General features: G+C 41.7%; 1 protein-coding gene across 1 annotated transcript in view; it reads left to right on the forward strand.

Annotated features, from left to right (window-relative positions):
* Nucleotides 1-19,447, forward strand: part of NIBAN1 (niban apoptosis regulator 1) — a 70,816-nt gene that overhangs the window by 33,678 nt on the left and 17,691 nt on the right. Inside the window, exons 5-6 of the mRNA XM_076339573.1 lie at nt 733-900; nt 16,872-16,987. Of these exons, the coding sequence (XP_076195688.1) occupies nt 733-900; nt 16,872-16,987 (284 nt within the window). The remainder of the gene's footprint in view (nt 1-732; nt 901-16,871; nt 16,988-19,447) is intronic.

A 19,447-nucleotide genomic window follows, 5' to 3' on the forward strand; every position in this document is an offset into this window, starting at 1 on the left:
TCAGTTAGTCTTTTATGGCCTTTCTCCCCTTCTGTGCGATGCTGAAGACCCTCCGAGATGAACCTCTTGTGGCTGGGCTCTCGGTGCGTGGCACTGAGACAACATTGGGTTTGGTCATCCGTAAATGGTGTTGTACAGCATCCCCTGTGCACAGTGACTTGGGGCAGGTGGAAACTGGAGATACTTAATGCTTTCTTTGCTTCACCTTCAAGGGCTTGAAGTGACAGTTCACAAAGCCATCTTGCAGTTGTGTTTGGAAACCCTGGAGACAGGGAAACCGCTGCTGTTCCTACATGGTTTAATGCAGTTCATTTCTATATGGAAGACCATATGCTCCTATATGATGTCTATGTGGAAGAGACCATAGCTGCCCATTAACTTACTTATTTGCTGTGAAAACCTTTTCCCTAGCAGTTATAATCCAATGAAATAGTTTATCTGAGATTTTACCAAAAATGTGTACTTTATGGCCATCTTGAATACAAAACAAGAGGACATCAAGTTGCTATGGTATAATGTAGAGAGGTGGTTGGTCCCTGCTGAGTTTGCCCATCCCAGCTGTGTCCCCCTGCTCTCTATGCCCAATTGCTTGAATCAAGAAGGAGACTTGATTTTTTCATGTCTCATGCTTCCCTGCTAGCAAAGGTCTGTTCTCTCTGTCACAGCACAGGAAAAGAGCCAAACTCCCCAAGAAATCTGCAGATTTCAAATGGAGATGTGTGTTTTGTGTAGGGTCAAGTGAGAAGGAGGTCGCTCAAGCCTTCGTTCAGCTGCCGAAGGAGTTCCCGGTTTACCTGTGGCAGCCCTTCGCCCGACACAGCTACTATTGCTTCCCAGAGCCAGAAGCTCAGAGGCAGTTCAGCGCCGTGCTGGGGGACTGTGTGAGACACTCAAACCACGGTGAGTGCAGAAAGGGCCTCTTCCTGTATGTCATTCACCCCGGTGAAGATTTAAATAGCTATTATAGTAAAAAAGCTGTAGAAAAATGCAAGTCACTTATGAAAGATGCTTTGCTTTCAGTGCCTTGAGGAATGCATTAACATACCCCTTCTTCTTGCTTTGCTGGGAGCAAAGTTAGGTGGGATTTGAGCTACAGTGTAGTAAGCTTGGCTAGAAAACATGGGAACGGCCTTGAAAGTGGCATTCCCCTCTCTGTCAGCTCATCTAAATCCAGTACCATGATACAAAATCATACGAGATGTTTACTAAATATGGCATGGCAAACTCTCACCTGTGTTTGCAAGCTTGACAAATGCGTCATAGATATGGTAGACCGGGTTTATACAACGTGGAGGGAACGCAGTCTCTCAGTACATTTCTGTAATGTTATACATATATCACCAATGGTCAGACATTTGGTGTTTTCTGTGGGTGTTTAGATGGCAGCTCAAGACCCCAGCCACGGTTAAGCCTCGTAGGTGGGACATGAATGCTGTGTAAGACACGGTATTAATTGTTTGCACAAGGGTAAATTTTAAGTCTCACTTTCTGAGCATGTTAGACTAGAAAACTTTTAAAAAAACAAACTTGGGACTTGCTAGGATTATAAAGCCAACCTTGCTCCATGAAATTGGAAGAGCATTTATGAGTTGTGTCCTTGAGAAAAATAAATGCTTTCCTATTTTTCAGATTACTTTTCTCTTTTTCCATCAAGCTGACCTGGTTCCCCCACTGGTGTCTAGGCTCTTCCATGCCTTTAGTGTCGCTTTCGAGTCCTATCTGTTCCTCCTGGCCTTGGTGGGAGATGGGAACACTCAGGAACTTCTCCAGCAGTCTCAGCTACTTGGGCCTGAAGCTCATGCTTGTAGATAAACGAATTGAGATTGCAGCGTGTGAACAGTCACTTTTACTTACAGAAGTGGCTCCCAATGGTTTTTTTTTAGCTGTCACTTTTGTCTCCTGGCCATCAGCTTCACCCCATTACCCTCAGACAGCTGTCTCACACTGTCCTCCCTGGATCCTTCTCAACTGCCTTCTCTTTTCCCTTGTCTCCACTGCCAAAGGCATTCCTGGTCTCCTTTAGGACTCCATTTCCATGACAAAAACACACATTACTGTATTTCTAGGCAGTTCCCTAAGATGCGCAGTTATTAGCATGGTGCTTGGTGGTGGTTAGTGTCAGGTGCTTTCTTCACAGCACACGCAGAATTCTTGGTCCCGATGCTAGCCAGGTGGTGTACACTCCTGTGACACTCGGTGGTCCCCCTTTCCAGCTTGTTTCCCAGCTCATGCTGAAGGTGGCGAGATGCAGCGTGCCCTTTTAGCTCTGACAGCCTTGTACAAACCGGAGGAAGCAGCTCTGATGCAAATCTGTGTAAGTGTGGAGAGGCTGAGAGCTAAATCACCCTGGTAAGCAAATACCCAGTCACAGGGACTACAAAGACTATTTCATGGCTAGATTAACATAGGTTGGAGGCATCAATCTAGAAGGAGCACGCCTTCACTTGGCATTTCCAAATAGCTTAAGTCTCAATAAATATTCCCTATATAGCTGCCAGAGGAACCCGAATTCCCATAGCATGCCCAAGGGCAAAGCCTGCCTCTGATTTGCAGTTCTGATTAGCATGGTTTTAGCTGCGGCAGTCATACAGTATGAAAGCGCTCCGGACTTCGGAAAGCTCCTCACCGAGGTTTGGTAAGGAGATGGGGATACAATCAAGTTTTCCTGGCACTGTCAGTCCTCCATGACTTGAAGCGTGTTCATTAGGTTCGGGGTTTTTCATTTCTCTCTTCTGGAGCAAGTGTAACAGGCTTGACAAAGCTTTTGGCAGCCTTTTTTTTCTTAAAGTTCAGCACATCACTCTAGGGGCCAATTCTGAATTGGCAGAAGCTGGGACTAGATGACCTAATAGGTCTTTTCCATCTCCAATGCCTGCGAGTCTGTGTTTTATTATATTTCATATGGCTCAGCTATTGCTCATTTATGCATCTGTTCCAGGATTTATCCCTCTCAGCTTTTTCTGTGGTCAAGTTTTTATCTGACAGAAGATGCTTAGTGACACCAGAGTGCCTTCATCAAGGCCTATCCTTTCTGTCACGTTATTTCTGCTCAACAGACTGATTGGTAGATAAAGACAGTCTGGATTAAGACCTGCTGTTACACCAGTAAAAATGAACAGGTTTTTACAGCTAGGGAAATGGGAGCCCATATTTTCTGGATTTCTTGGAGTTATACCATCTCCTAGAAACCTAGGTGCTGCAAGTGGAAAAATGATCACTGACGAGCACCCCAGTAACCTTAACTCTGCCCTTGGAGTGAACTTCTTCAGGGTTTTTTTTCAAAGACTTCACATTGATTTATATTCATTCTCACATGACTGAAAGATGTTACTTTATTAATACTTTTTAAAGCCTTATTTGCAAACAATTCTGCCTACAAAAAACAGGTATCTGAACAATCCAACAAAGTTATAGGCACGTGCAGCAATACTACAGGTAATAAGGCTCATGATATAAAAATTGGCTGTGTGTTCTTTTATGAAAAAAAATTGAAAAGGGAGAAGAAATGTGAAAAATCCTTCGTGTTTGATTGTGGAATATAATTTAGTGGGATAAGGAGCACCGGCCAAGGCAGCACTCACCCCACCCCTTCTAAAAAGTGCCAAGTTCACTTTTGCCAGGGCAGATTTGGCAAGGGCAGGAGAAACACAGATATAATGTCTGATCAGAAGTTGCCTTTCTGTCTTTTCTATAATCTACCACTTCTGGAAAGGAATATATTGCACTGGACTTTAGCCAAAAACTTGGAGGAGTTTTTGGTTAAAGTCTGTTTTCTCCCAGGAAGCAGAATTAAATACTGTCTCTTGCTGAACAGAAAACTGGAGTGAATCAGCGTGTGGTCTTGCGATAGGAGCCGCCCTGGCATTCCTCTCTTTAGAGTCCTTCTGTTATAAATAACCAGTCCAGCCTGTGTTTCTGGGTTTTCTGGTCAGAACTCATGGTCAGGAGAATAATTACAAAAGTGTTCAGATTTAGTGATCACTGCTTGCAAATATGATTCAGATGTATGGATTGTGGGTTCTCCTCCTCCCCCCCCCGATTTTCCTATTGTGTTTGTCCTTCCTTTAAACTAATTGATAAGGGTTTGCAGTTCGAGAGGACGATGATTTCCTTCATTATCAATAGAATATGTAGATGTTTTGCACCTTTCTTGAGTACAGTTCGGATAAAGCATATTTAAAACCTTTAAAATGAGCCTAAGCCAATCAGAACCTGACTGGTCATGGCTTTAAAAATATTCTAGCACAACCGGATGCATACACTGAGATTTTGTGAATTACCCTGACTCTGAAAGTTGATTGACTGATGAATCTGCGTACAGAAATCATCCCAGTTCAGTGATTGATCTGGGCAGCTCCTGCTTTGCACTTCGCAAGTTGGCTTTTGTGATGCCTCAGGGTTTGGGGAGGAGATCAAATGCTTTTTGGGTTTTAAGCTTTGAGGTCGTGTGATTAAGGGCTAATTAATGAAAACACAAGTGCCCAGGGAGCAGCAGAGGAACCCCAACAAGTGATGGGTGCAGAGGGGACCCCGACCTGGCTGCCCTGGTGCTCAGAGGAGGGGGCTCAACTCACGGTCCCACCATGAAACCCAGCCGGGTGGGTCACCGGTGGCTCTCCCCAACCGTCTCACAGTCTGCAGGGCTGTCGTTGCCTAAGCGGGTATGGGATTCATTATAGGATGGAGGGGAAGAGCATTTGGGGATTGTGTAAAGCATATTACGGGACGTTTTCCAGGAGACTCTGGGAATATGCAAGATTTATTATGGGATGTTTAGGGGAAGGACCAAAGGCAGGAAAAGGGAAGAATCAAAGTGGATTGGAGAGGAACAAGCATGGGATAACAGAGGGAAAAAGGGGATAAATGGGGTCAGCTGGGTGTAAACAGGAGGCTGGTCAGTATGCTTGTCCAGTCAAGCCCCACACTTGATCACTACGGTCTGTCCTGTCTTCTTACTAAAGTCCACTTCTAACTATTTTCCAGGGTGAGGGTGCTCTCCGGTGTGTGTGTTGGGGTCCAAAGTGCCAGCAAGTAGAGAAGGAGCCGCGGGGTCATGGGGACTCCACAGGTTTGAGGTGCCAGCACCTGGAGAGATGTGTGTGAGAGGTCCCAGTGCCAGCATTGGGAGAAGCGACCACAGAGCACAGGGGCCCATAGGCGCAGGGCCATCATCTGGTGAGACCAGAGTGCTTTCCTAACGAGCTTCTACCAGCTGTGCATGTACGTAGGCTTCACTCACTAGCAAACTTCAAGCTGGACCATCTGGCAAGTAGGAGAGGAGGTGTGGGAGCCAGTGACCAGAGATACCATAGGACTGGCACCAGTACTGGAGGGACCATAGGTCCGAACCAGCTACTGAAGAGACATGGGCGTCTGAGAGTTATTGCTGGGGGAAACATACATCTGGACCTGCTGTCAGTGGGGGCAGGTGGGGAAGGATGTAATGAGAGCTGCAGCTATTGGGCTACCAGATTTGGCCACTCTAACATAAGCCATACTTGCATTTGATTCCCTCTTCTGGCTGAGTTTGAGTCAAATATATTTCAAAATTGCTTTACACCATTCAGTGTATGACCCTTCTCCTGTGAAAATTAATGGCTGTGTAACTTTGCTCCCAGGAAAAAAAAGATGACTGTAAATTTGCATACTCAGTACAGAGGTGCTACTATCTAATCTTGGCTGTTATCCATCAAAAAGCTTCCTTCCTTCCAAACTGTTCATTCTTTACCAACAGCTTTGTAATTAAGGACTTCAGTGGGCTGCATTAAAGAACATTGTGTGCAGCTCTGAAATGCCACGATACCTTTCTCATTGAATTTATTACCTAGGCACAGGGTATAAAACATTATAACAGGCATATTTGCTGATTTCCAAGCTTTTTGGCTTTGATCAATGAATATGATAAATGAAAGGGTGAGTTAAATTAGTTAAATGACATAAGTGTGCATATAGAAAGATAACGTTTAGGGGAGGTCTCTAAATATATAACATGGGTCAGCCAAAAAATGTTCTTTGCAGAAGAACAACAAGCCAACTGATACAGAAGAGTCAATAATAAAATATGGTGGTGTAGAGTAATATGACCCAGTGATGGCTCTTGACAAAGATAATTCCACATACAGAGAAGAACGTACGGTTCTCTGGGTACAGGGCTACACAACTACATTTTCAACGTTCGCTTTGCTAGTCTGTTCCTTATGCCGTAGGACATTTGCTGTATTTTCCCAGGGTGATTGTATAGCCTTCACTGTTTTAGTAAAACTGAAAAATAAATGTTTCAAATGACAAATGTGTCAAGAGAAAAGATAAGTGTTGTAAAAGATGCAGTTTCAAGGGTTACTGGAGAACTCTTGCTTTCTGATCTGATCTTAGCTGGGATGCGTTTACAGTGTACTAAATGTGGCCTTATTGGCTTTAGTAAATAATTAGTATTGTTGACCACATTAGAATTTTTTATATCTAAAGATCCTACATTACATCATTATGTAAAATGTGTTACTATATTTGTTTCAGTTTTGATGATTCGTAATTAAGTCAGGAGAATAACAGCACATGACAAAAAATATATATCCTAATATCACTTTCGTATCAACTTCGCACCAGAAGGGGCAGAAAGAAGGAGAATTTTCTGCCCATAATATTGTTTTTTAACTTTCCCTCCCTAAGTTTTGACTTAATTGAGTTTTTCTGACCGTTTACTGTTACTTCCAGAGAGCCTGTTCTTCTTGAGCGTCTGTGGAGGTCAGACCTTCATCAGTGTAGGATTTTATGTAATACTTAGTTTTAAATACTTCTCAGATTTTTAAAGAAGCTGTGCTTGAGTTGAAGTGGAGTGTGGAAGAAAGTGGCTTCATTTGTTCCTCCAATTTCCTAAACCACTACTTCCAGTTTAGATGTGGGCTGTAGCATGCAATTCATTGGTTTGCCTTTACCTCCATGATCCCCCTCCACTTTCATCCACAGCTTGGACTTATTGTGGTTCCCTCTCCATCCCCATTTTCGTAGTGAAATGGTGAGAACTGCACACCTCAAATTTTGGGGGAAATTTACTGCTGAAATGGCCACCTAACCCCCAATGGGGAAGTGCTGTCAGTCCCAGAATGTCAATAATGAAGAAAATGCTCAAAATATTCACAGTGCTCTAATATTTCCGTTCTCCAGTTTTTAATCCTTTACGTTTGTATGCCCTGAAAATCAGACTGAAGTTTCTTCCGAACGCTTATTTAATTTTTTGTTATTTTAGGAGGTTATCTCGTTTCCTGTATGAGGTTACCAGCTATTGTGTTTCACTTGGTATTTGTTGTTAAAAGTGAAGAAGCCCGACCACTTGGTGCTGGGATAGAGGGAAGTCTGCATGATGAGAAGGAAAATACAGCTAGCCCATTCTGGGAGACGCGGAGTTTCACTTCATGATTTTATTTTCTTTCATCTGGTTTGATTTCACATCCTTATCTTGATAATCACCTCATGACACAGGAAGCTAAGAGACTTTCAAAACCATATCCTGTCATCTCCAATTTAATCATAAATAACAAAAAATAATTTAGAGAAATAAATACATTAAAGAAGTACATTAGGCAAGAGAGAAATACAAAATGTACTTCTAAGCTCATGCAGGGTGTTCTGTCACAGTTTGGCTACATCAGGACAACTAGGATGGCTTCAGATTTTTTTTCTCCATCTCTGGCTTTTAGGGTTGCCATTAGCTGTGTCCACATTTCCTTTTTCAACTCTAAGTTTAGCTGGCAGGTGTTTTTCTCATCATTATTTCTAGCTTTCCTATGTTACATGTGTATAGTACAGGTAGGGCTTGCCAACTCTTGGACTATAATTCAAAATAATTACTGAAGCGTTGATAAAGGTTGAGAAGATGACATTAAATACTTAAGCTGAAAGATATATATCCCTATATACAGAGATACAAAGATTTTTTAGCCTTCATGTTGCAGACAGGCTGGCATTTCTTCTCCGGAGAGGGCAGCTGAAGAAAAAGATATTCTTGTTGCCTTTTTCAGATTATGTGCGGAAGGACGAATTGAAGTAGAACTGAGGAGGAAATTGCTTCTTTTGATGTTAAAGAAAAATGTACTTCTGCACTGGGATGAAAGCAAGACCTTTCTGAAGGTTTGCCTGATAATTTGGGGGTGGGAAAAGGTACGAATGAAGACAGAGTATTCAGCCCATCGCCTGCCTGACTCAAACCTGGGACTTGTGTCTTGGCTTCTCTCACTGCAGCTGCTGCACTTTGATTCATTAAATCACTTTATGGTTAATAAGATCAGATCTCCTGCACGCCACATGAGTGGCTGAGACCATGGCTGGTCTTTCACCAGGCAGATGTCTGAGGTCCAAATGGACTTTTCAAAACTGGTGTGCAAACCTCCATAGAAATATTAATTCTATCATAACATTCAAAACCATTTTGCTATAAAACTCTTTGACAAGGCCTGTGGGATGCTACAAAACCCATGAAACATTTTGGGACACAATTTAGGCTTTTTTTGTATAATTTAGAATATTTTGCTTAAAATAAGACTATTTTTCCTCTTTCTGGGATGTTTTTGTTCTGCAACATCATTGCCTTCATTCAGCATGGCTTTTGCTTTTCCAGTAAGCCTGCTTGCCTATACTGTAGTTAGGATTTTCAGTTGTAGGAGATATATTCATTCTGAAACACCAAGATGATTAATGTGCTAAAATCCTAATTGCGATTACGGTCTTCCTACCTCTGTCACCTCCACGCCTTGGGCTGATTCTCCTTTTGTAATATATTACCAAGCGTGGGGTGGTGCAAAAGAGCCACTGCCTTATGCCCACCACCTGAGCCTATTTTAGGAGCAGTGAAGATACCCATTTGTGTGAGTGTCAGATTGTGTTTGGGCTCCAGCTTCAAAGTTCAGCAGCAGAAAAATTCTCACCTGCACCAGGAACACGGTAGCTGTTTTGGAAAATGCTTGGAGATTGTTGAAGATGAGCGATATTGTGATTCTTTGTGTGTGTTTATACGGTGCACTCATGTTTTAGACTATGAAACATGAAGCTGCTGGTCCCAACAGAGGGAGGTACCTTGTAATCTGTCTTGTGCTGCTTTGAACAGCTTTAATACAGGCACCGCATGCTGCAAAGCAAATAGTTAAACCCACTGAATGTCGGTTTGATGGTCTCGGAGGGAACTTGCGCTGCAAAACTTGATTTGCTATAAATACAGTGTATTATTGCAGGGTTGTATCCTGTTTGGAAATGACCTCATCTAGCTTCTGTTAGTGGTTAGCAGCTTTATACCACATGATCTGTGAATAATATGATAGTACATTGCTCTCAGGAAAACATCAGAGCTGTGAGGTTGATGCTTCTCAGACCCAGGGCATTATACTTCACTTCGTTCTCGATTTGGGTAACAATATGACAGGGCTCCATTTTGTAAAAGTAAATGGTGTGTCCTGTTATTCAGAGGATCATTTCTAGAGGTGTTAAAGCTGTGTTACTAGCCCTGGGCAAGCTCTCTTTTCCCAAGGTCCAGTTCCCAAGCTCTCCTCATCTCCCCAGGTTCAAGCAGATGGATCACTTTCATTTTTTTTCACCTGTGGTCCCCTTTCGGTTGGGACCATTTCCTTATTTTTTTGAGACAGAAATTTTCAGAACCTTATTTTTTGGAGTTGATGACCATGGCCTTTCTTACCAACTTTCTGTAGTATCTGACAAGCAACAGCTCTTAAAATGTGCTGGGAACTCCGGTGGTCACTTTTTGCCTTCTGACAGTGTCATGATCGGAAGGTCTTGCTCTCTCTGAGCCTTTCTCTGTGTCCTGTCCATCATCCTCCATGTGATGATATTACTCATACACCTCACAGTAGAAAGTTGCTCATCATTAAACAGAAACTACATGAGCAACAGAGAATAATCACTGCAGTCCCTACCCACAGCAAATAAATCACAGGCAGGTATTACCAGAAATGCTAGAAAAAATGCTATTGCAGGAAACCTGTGCTACGAAGATCACTCTTAGAAAGGGAAATCGTTCTTTGTCATGCTCATTTACTTTTATTTGATAGGCATCCCCTATTTGTGGTGTTGGGAGGTTGGCAGAATGATTCCTTAACTGCAGGAACGTCTCTTATTCCCTGATGTTCTGCAGCTGCCTTCACCACAAATCCTTCAGCGGCTGGCAGTGTGCAATAGCTTTCTTTGAAGTACCAGTACGAGAGATGGAAATGTCCTATGGTTAACCTAGATGGTTAAGACACCACAGTTTTTTAAAATGGCAGCCTTTTCTCTCAGCAGCCTCCCTCTGGTTTGGGGTTGTGTATTTTCTTTCTTACCAGCTTTTGTTTTAAAAGAATCAAATTTAAAACAAAATTCAATTAGAAATTGATTTTTTTTATTAAAGAGCATGTATAATGGAAAGCAGAAGAAAACCAACAATCTAAGTATATTTGAAAGAAACAGATGCCAAGGTAAGAGGGGGATGACTTGGAAGGATAAGAAAATTGGGAAAAATGTAATTTGCATTTCTTAGCATGAAATCTATTCCGTTGAGGGTAGCAGTGTCCAGTGGAAGTAGTAAGTGGTGGAAGCACCATCTTTTGCGACTGCTAAAACCAAAGATGAGACACTTAAATTTCCAAATATTTTTCAGCTTTATCCACCTCCTACTATCTATTTGTAGCATCACAAGAAGGAAGGCCCTTCACCGATACCTGTACAGAGATTTTTATTGTCCCAGGAAAATGCTATATAAGGTGATCAACAAGAAGGAGCTACAAAATAGATGTTTTGGCACTGCCTTCACTTGAGCCAGCTTTCCACCAAATAGATGAGGAAGCAGGGAAATAATATTGTGAGATCACATAAAATTAAATCCAGTTTCTACTAGTTTATCATATTCCAAAAATTATAGTAAGTGACAAACATTCTCCCCATCAGTGAAAGACCACCAAACTCAACTCCTCAGTCATCTTCATTTCCTTCCAGTGACTGTCCTCCTGCCTTCCCCACTCTTTAACCAAAGTCAGCCTGTGGTTTTTGAAGATTTGAGGAGGTATTCATGGGCTGTCTTGTAGGAGGGAACTAAAAAGTATATCAGGTTGCTAGCGACTTGTGTTGGGAAGAGACATTTGGCCAAAGCTGCAGCTACTGAGGATGGTAGGCAAGAGCCAGGCAAGGCTACGTTCCTACCTATGGGCCTTTACATGATCATATCTTATAAATACAGCCATCATTGGATGCCAGATTGCTTTAATATCAATTATAGTTACCTGCAGGAAGAATTCAGGGACTGTATGGAAAATAATATTCACTGAATGCAGAATCTTTCACCAAACTGTAGGCAGCTCTCCAGCTCAGGAATGTGTATGTCGATGTGAGTGCTGCAGGAAACGGATGAAGCCGGGGTGGATTACTTCCTAGTTTTGATAGTCAGATGATGGGCGTTATGTCAGAATCAGCATTTCTTTAATTAAAACCTGTGCTCTGTGAGCTCAGACTTCTGGATTCTGTTTTAACACTTGTTCATCTACGTCTTTGGGCCTCAGCCTTTTGTGAAATGTCAGCCAAAAAGCTTAGATTACTCTCAGTGGTTTAGCTCGCTTTGGTAAAGCACTTTGTCCACAGTCAATATACCCCTTCACTGTTATTAACAATAAAAGTATAAATTTATTGTAAGAAAAGCCCATATGGGAGAAGGACATTTACTGGATTGCAATAGGGGCACTCAGTTTGTTTTGAAGAATGACAGACTCAGTTTTTACACATCATAAAACATCCTGACTGCAGTTCCTTGGCTCTCCAAACAGTTTAATGCAGTAATGCTGTTGCTGCGTCCAAAAATCAGCGAGTCCCAGTTTGCAGAATTAGCCAAGACATAGAAGGGAACTGTGAACCACTGGTGTCTCAGCAGAGCAAACCACCCCATCAGTTCTTGGAGGTGGAAAATTCTCACTGTCTGGTTATCGCATCCGACTGAAGTCCCACCAGGAGCTGGAGAAACATTTCCCTGCTCTTCCCTAACACAGACTTTTCCATGCGGTTGCACGAGTAGTACAGAAACAAGCTGTGCTGCTACTTATGACTTGACTTGACTTGACTTGTCACCATTGCATTTGTTAAGGGGGTAAATGATACGCTGTCTGTCTTCAAACACATATTGGCATTCCTGTTTTTTGACGACCATTTTAGCCTCTTTCATGCTGCAATAATGAGTTTGAATAGCTTCATTAATAACAATTATTGTTTAGAGGGGCACACAGTTTAAACTGGATATCGAAATACTTTTTAACAGCTAGCATGGCAGGTTAGGATGTGTAATGTTAAAGAGGCATCTTCCTTTGATTGTAATCACCATTTAAGAAAAATCATCATCTAGGCAACTAAACATCAGCTGGTTTTGAGCTTTCTGCTACAAAGCACAGCAAGTGACCCAGTGCAGCAGTCTGCAGTATATACAGATACAAAATTTGAACTGGAATGTTCAAATACAGATTTCATATTATCTGAATTTGCTGGAAATCCACCATTTTAGCTGGAGGCAGTGAGGTCTGTGGCACTCATCCTCTCTGGTAACGAGGCCTATTTATAGAAGTTTTTGCACAGGGGTCTTCAGTGTTTTGACTGATGTAAGACCCATCAGTCTATGGCTCCGGATGAGACCAAATTCACCAGGGCAATTAATTTCCACTGCTGTGTTTAGGCATACTCAAGAAGTGTTAGCAAATCAGAAAAATTGTTCAGATAGCCTTTCCCAAGGGGCTTTTAAACAATGTGCCAGCGACACATCCATCTTCAAACAAAGGTGCAGCTGTCCTGCCGTGGGTGGGAGAGCACGCAGGAACTTGGGACTGAAGATTTCCTCGTTACTCGCCGGTATGACCAAACATTCATCTGCCAAGTGACAGAGAAGGAGCTGCAGCTCATAGCCTGGAGCACCTCGTTAGGAGACTGCAAGTCCCACAGCAGCTGGAACATCGGATACAGCTGAAATTAGGAGCAGGACCCTCTGCGTTAACACCTCTGCACCAGGTGCAAGTGCACTCAGTGGGTGTCGAGTAGCCTGGTCCTCTGTGTATCATTTTGATGAGTTAAGGTTTGAGATTTCTTTTTTTTTTAAAGAGGGATTTAAACTGTTTGTATGCTGGAAGGAAGCTCATTCCTACAGGCAGCTTTCTGCAATACTGAACAAACTCAGCTGTGCCTTTGAGAGGTGGGCAAATTTGGGGAGATTTATAAAGTCATGGTGTTTCCAGATGTCCTTCCATCTTTTAAAAAGGAGCTTTATAGCAGTTATTCTGTTATGTTTATAAAAGGAATCCATAGTTAGCAATATCTTATCTGTTATTAAAATTAGGCTCCACACTTGCATATGTAAAGACAGAGTATCTAGGTGTGTTTTCTTGTTTTAAAATTAAACAGAACAAACAGAATTTTGTTTTGCTCTCCACAGATAAGCTGATGTTATATTCATTAGCAGCCAGAAAAGCTGCTTGTGTAGTTTTCCAAGTGCAGACCAGCCTGGATTAAGCACGTAGCTTCAGTCTGGGTACCTGTAAAGCCTCACTGGCCTTTTGCTGGAGGACATTCAGTAAACTTTATGGCTTTGTATGGGAGTTGGATAAGGATGACCTACAACTACCACTGCACCAAGCTCCCCTAACATGCTCCACTTTCTACAAACTGTGGGGACAGATTCATCACTCATGATAGGTGCTAGCCAGGTTGGTTGAAGGGGAAGCCCCTTCAAGGGCATTCAGGTGGGTGAAGCACACGTCATCCTTTCTGCTGATGAACAATTGTTCCTGATACCACTGTGGTTTACCACCTGCCCTGCTTGCAGCTGCAGCATCTGCTTCCATCTCCCACGCACCATCCTCTCCCTTGCACGCAAGCGGGGCTACCCCAACAGCTTATTCATTGTTTTCCTTAATTTGCTATGGCATAACGGAGCTGGCTGCCAAGCCAGCAGCAGTCCGCTAGCCTTTTCATAAACTGCTGGATCTGATTTACAGAAGCCCTGGCTCTTCCCTGCTGAAATCTTGGAGGATGTGCACCGTAGCTCCTTTCAGCTTGGGTACAATTCCCTTTTCTTGAGCCGTATCCCATGAATGTGCCTCTGTCTTGTGTGCCTCGCCAACAGCTTCTGCACAGCACAACGCTGGATGGATCTAGTTGTTCAGTGCCTTATCACTGATGCAATCTTTTCCTCCTATGGAAAGTGAGAATGAAATTGCCTAAATTAAGCAATTGTAGTAGCCTTGAAGGATAAAGCTTCCTTTCTACTTTCTACTTTGAGCTGTAGTAAGACTGCCATAATTGTGTTTTTCTCCTGTGTTTACTGGCATAGGAAAGAATGAGTGATTGGGATTTTATGGTACTTACAGCTTGATGTTTTTCCCATGAACTATTCAAATGAGTTGCTCTTGGATTTTTAGCTCCTTCTTCCCACTTCTCTACGGTGTTGGGGACAGTCAGAACAGAGAGAAAATACTCCCTTGAGCATGGAGTTTAAGACTTGATGATCTTAGAGGGCAGACTCTTGTCAGCACTGGCGCATCATCATCTCAGCAGGTCCAAGATCCAGCCCTTTGGATGGTCTGTTGTCCCTTTTGGTTAGGAGGGAGCACAGCTGTGAAGAAGGAAAACATGTGAGTCACGGAGGGCTGCAGGAGCTGCAGTTCTTCCTTCCTCCAGCCAAGCCCGGCCCTCTTCTTGTCAAAATATTCAGAGTTTAATTTTGGGAGGACAAAAGCTTTCAGATGCAACACTCCACCAGTTTCTCCGGTGGAATACTCCATTCTTTCATTGAAGCTGCCATCAGAGGATGTTCTCTTGGCAGTGAACAGCCTGACTTACAACTCTTTTACTGATATTTTAGCAACCTGGTTTGTGACTTGCTATTAAAAATGCTATAAATCATGGAGGTAGCAGTGAAGGTATGGTTGGGATTTTACCTGGCTGTTTTTCTCTTGTTTGATCATCATGTGAGCTTGAAAAAATTGTGTGATCTCTCAGGACCTCCAAATATCTGCAAAACGGGGACGGTATCTATAGAGTGGCACTGAGAGAGTGTTTACTGCACCTCATAACATACCTTCCTGAAGTAATTATTACACCCAGGGAAACTCCAAAAGGACGAATTCTGACATTTGGGCTCTTAGCAGATCTGAAACCTCATTGCCTGCCACGTAGATAAAATCTATACAGTGCTGTTTTCAAGCAGTAGCCAGGGTGAAGCATTGATGAAACTAATTGTAGGTTTCTGTAGCTTTCTTTTTTGTGTAAAGCGCATGGAGGAGACATTTCAGGCATTACTGTAGTGTTAATCCTTCGTGTTTCCCATAATCTGTATAATCTCTGTATTGCCCTTGGCATGTATGCAAGCCTCCTATAAAGCTTCTCTCTTTAGAAGTTTCATGAACAAGTCAAAAGAAGTGTCTTGCTTGATGGGCAAGGCTTGAGAACTTACTCCCTGACTCTTCACATAACAATTGTTTATATATATCAGTATCTTTTAAAGCAGCATACTTAGCTTTGAGAGAATTAACATTCTTCTTCTTCTCTCCTTTCTTCCTAACGTGTGCACAACAGGACTTCAGCTGATCAAGGCTGCAAGTAGATAACCTTGAAGAGGGGACAATAAACCGTCATGGCTTTGTTTTTTCCTTAAGATAATAATCCTCACAATAATCCTGAAGTTCTGTTTCATAGCAAAGACACAGCACTTGAATTCCTGAAGTATTTCAGTGGTGGTTTTTCTTACTCAGGTTTGTCAAGCAGCCTGATTGCTCTGGGGAGCTTTTCCACATTTTGAGGCAGAGGGACTGTTTCTCCCCAAATCATGACAAACTAGTTCTGCTGTGTAACTGCTGTTATACTATCTTAATTAGCTGCGGTTTTGTGCGCTCTCATGTGAAGGAGAGTGTTGGCTGCAACTCTCTTGAAAGCCTTTAGCAGTTTGGAAAGAACAAATTGCCTGAGATGTAATTTCTGTTGTACGACTGGTTATCCAGAGTTTGTAAGAGCAAACTAGCTCAGCCACTTCTTGGGTTTTTCCGTGCTGTGGTCTCATTTGTACAACAGTGTCCCCAGGCTACCATGTTGTTCTTGGGAAGAGCTACCATCTAGCAGCAGTAGCCATGGACAATAACCAGATACTCAGGAGCTGTGGTTAAACATTCCTGAAATATTTAGGGAAAGCAGCATGATTTTGTCAGAAGTTTTTGTGCTTAATTGGAATAAGCATGGTGCTTAACGTTGTCCAGGTCTGTTTTATTGTATGCCCATGAAAAATCACCTTGATCATCAATTCCTTAATAAAACAAAGGAAATAAAAGATTATTGGGGACCATTAACTCAGGGTTTAGCAATTTATCAAGGGTGTACAACATGCCGCAATCAGCTGACTATCATTATCTTAAATTCTTAATTCTTATCTTAAAGAAGCAGAAGCTCCCAACTCTTGGCCCTGGTACGTGCTGTCAAGGTCTTCCCATGTACCATCTTACATTGCTCATAGGTATAACGGCAAGGGATGAGCTTTCATATGTTAATGACTGCCTTGTCAAAGTCTACCACAGACAAAGCTTGCTGCTGTAAAACTCTTACCTTATCATGTGCTCCATATTAACATTTGCTGGTGTTGGTTTAACTTATCAACTAGGTGGGATGGCTTGTGATAGTTCATATGTGTAATGTGATAGTTCAACATTATGCTTCTAAATCTTAAGGAAAGCCCAAGGGCTTCAGATGTTCTGGTTTAGTAAATGATTTAAAAGTATTACTGCTAGATGCACATGGAACAGGAAAATGGATCAAAAAAGGATGGTTATTTTTTAAAGGTTATTTATGGGTAAATACTTTTTGTTACTTTTTGTTTTCTTCAGATTTTCTCAAGCAGACCACGTATGAAGTCGAAGCGTTCTTAGAAGCCATTCAGTTCTTCCGGCAGGAGAAAGGCCACTATGGGACATGGGAAATGATAACCGGCAACGAAAAAGAGGTAAAAGAATATCTTCCTGATTTTGTTTCAGCTTTGGATATGGCAGCTCTGAGGACAGTGAAGGTTATAAGGCTTCTTGGGAAAAAATGGCATTTTTAAAAAGAAAATCTAGTAGGTAGAAATACCCAAGATTTCAAGACACTTCTTACTGATAATGTAAGTGATGATACTTTTTTAATAAACCCCATTTTGAGTTTTTTGCTAGAAAGTGAAAGAAAGCGTGCTGTGAACTAAAGTTGTTGTGTTGTGCTGGAATGTAGGGATGGCCACATTTCCACAAAAAGCTCATACATCTACTTTAATTTTATGCCATGGGGTCAATTGGTGAATAAATGCTGTGTCTAAAACAAGGCACTTGCTAACATCTCGCTACCACGTTTGCTGCTGTTTATAGTTTTGGTAAATCGGTGAGACCAAAAGCAATACAAAACTCAGAAGCCACGGTTTGTATGTAGCAGATACTCACTGTCAGCTGCATTGGGCTGTGCTCTGTTTTTCTACCTTTCATGACAGCTATTTTGCAGGTAAGAGATATTTTTTTCTTTTGTTGCTCCTACCTTTGTTACAGTTTCCTGTTGCTTGTCCTCTAATGCCTCCAGATGCCATCGTAGGAGATCAGGCTTTATGAAGAACAGAATAGCAGCTAAACATAAATTTTGAAGAATCTTTTCATTTTGCTTTTCCCCGTTCTTTGGGAATGAAGCTTTTAGTCCTGAGTGGATAAACTAGTAGACCTACTTATTGTGCCAGACTTCTGAAACAGAGTCTTGCATAGTAACAGTCACACTTAAACACCAAAAATTTGTGTACTTCAGTTCTTCAGAAATGAGATGCTAAGCTCAGGGTCTGGGTCCATATTTGGGCACCTGAGTGAGCAGCTTTGGAGCACTGATGGTAGCTGAAGTAACTCCACCGATCCCTCTGGAATCACTCCAGATGTCTTTTAGTGCAATTGAGACATTATTTGGGCCCCAATTTATAATTTTTTTCCGCAGCACTGAGCACTCAGCAGCAAATATTTACTTTAGTACCAGCTGCTGGGTGTTTTCCTTGATGAAATCTGGCTTCCCTTTGGGAAAATGGAAAAAAGCCTGATGGAGAGTTCACGATGCAGGGTTTTGTTTTAAGAAACCAGATTATTCATTTTAGGAGAAGTCTACCTCTGAAATGCTGAAAAATGTGGAAACCGGAGAAGAATCTATAAACAGTGTCTTTCCCAGTGCCATCATGTCAGGGATTGAAGTTTCCTGCTAACATCTGATAATAAAATCCTTAGTATAAGGAGTTCCATCCTTCCAGTGGAGGGAGTGAGGGTTTTTCTCTTCTCCCCTCCTCCCTCAAGTTATGGAGCTATTATATTGCTAGTTTCATTTTATGTTTTATTTTTCCTGTTGCTTGCCAACTACTTACTCATAACCCTTATACCTCGAGAGAACTGTAATCAGAAGACATCCAGACTAGTTACGCTATTATCTTCTTAGTAATAATTCATTCTGTAAGTATAGTGTGTTCTCATGCTGCTTTGACCAAATATAATAATTATTTTAGGCAGATATCCAAGCTAAGTGAATGGTTTGGAACAAGCAAGCTACAATTTGTTTCTGTAAAAATCTCTGCAGAATGCCAATAAATACATTCCCTCACATTCATTTATAATGACAGAGTCTCCGCAGCATTGGCTCACGCGGTTCTGCCTAGGTAGTGCAACATGGATGTAATATTAGCAAGTACCCAGTCACTTGCCTGAAGACCTACTGAATTTGTTTTGTGTCATAAAAGTTCCTTTTCCTGGTTTTGTTTTTCTTCTTTTTCATTTTTAAGGTTTCGTTACTAACAAAGGATAAATTCAATTGTAGATGGTATTTCTGTAGGTTAAGTGCTGAAATACAGGGTTAAAACCAGGAAATTTTTGACAACACTTGTTATAAGCAACAGTACAGCCACATAGCGAAAGCACTACAGGACACTAATGTTATACTAGCATAACTCCATTCATCAGTACAACATGAATGTAGAATAACATATTGGTAAATCAAGGATAGCTGAATAAGGGATTAAAAACCCCAAACCTCTACCGTGCACCTTTCAGTACAGAAATATAAAGCCAATCCAGCATTCCTAAAAATGTTTCCAGAGAGCTCAGATTCTTCAGAATATATTTGATCTGTTGTCACATTTATTATTCCGTCTGTGGTGCTCCAGTTTGGGTTATTCGTGAGATTTTTTTTTAAGTGACTCATTAGTTTAGGACCTGTCCATTGGTTTTGACAGGTATTTGAGTCAGCATAGCTGAATTTGAGTGGTGCTGTGGCATAATCTATAAGAATTTAAGTTATATGAAACAACAATAATAGGGTATTACATATTATAGGTATATTACAGGTATATTAATAAGTAGGGTATTGTGTGTTATGTTTCTGTAGGGGCTGTCTTATGCCCAGGAGGTACTCTGTTTTATAC

This window comes from Aptenodytes patagonicus, chromosome 5 (genome assembly GCF_965638725.1).
Source record: "Aptenodytes patagonicus chromosome 5, bAptPat1.pri.cur, whole genome shotgun sequence".
NCBI lineage: Eukaryota > Metazoa > Chordata > Aves > Sphenisciformes > Spheniscidae > Aptenodytes > Aptenodytes patagonicus.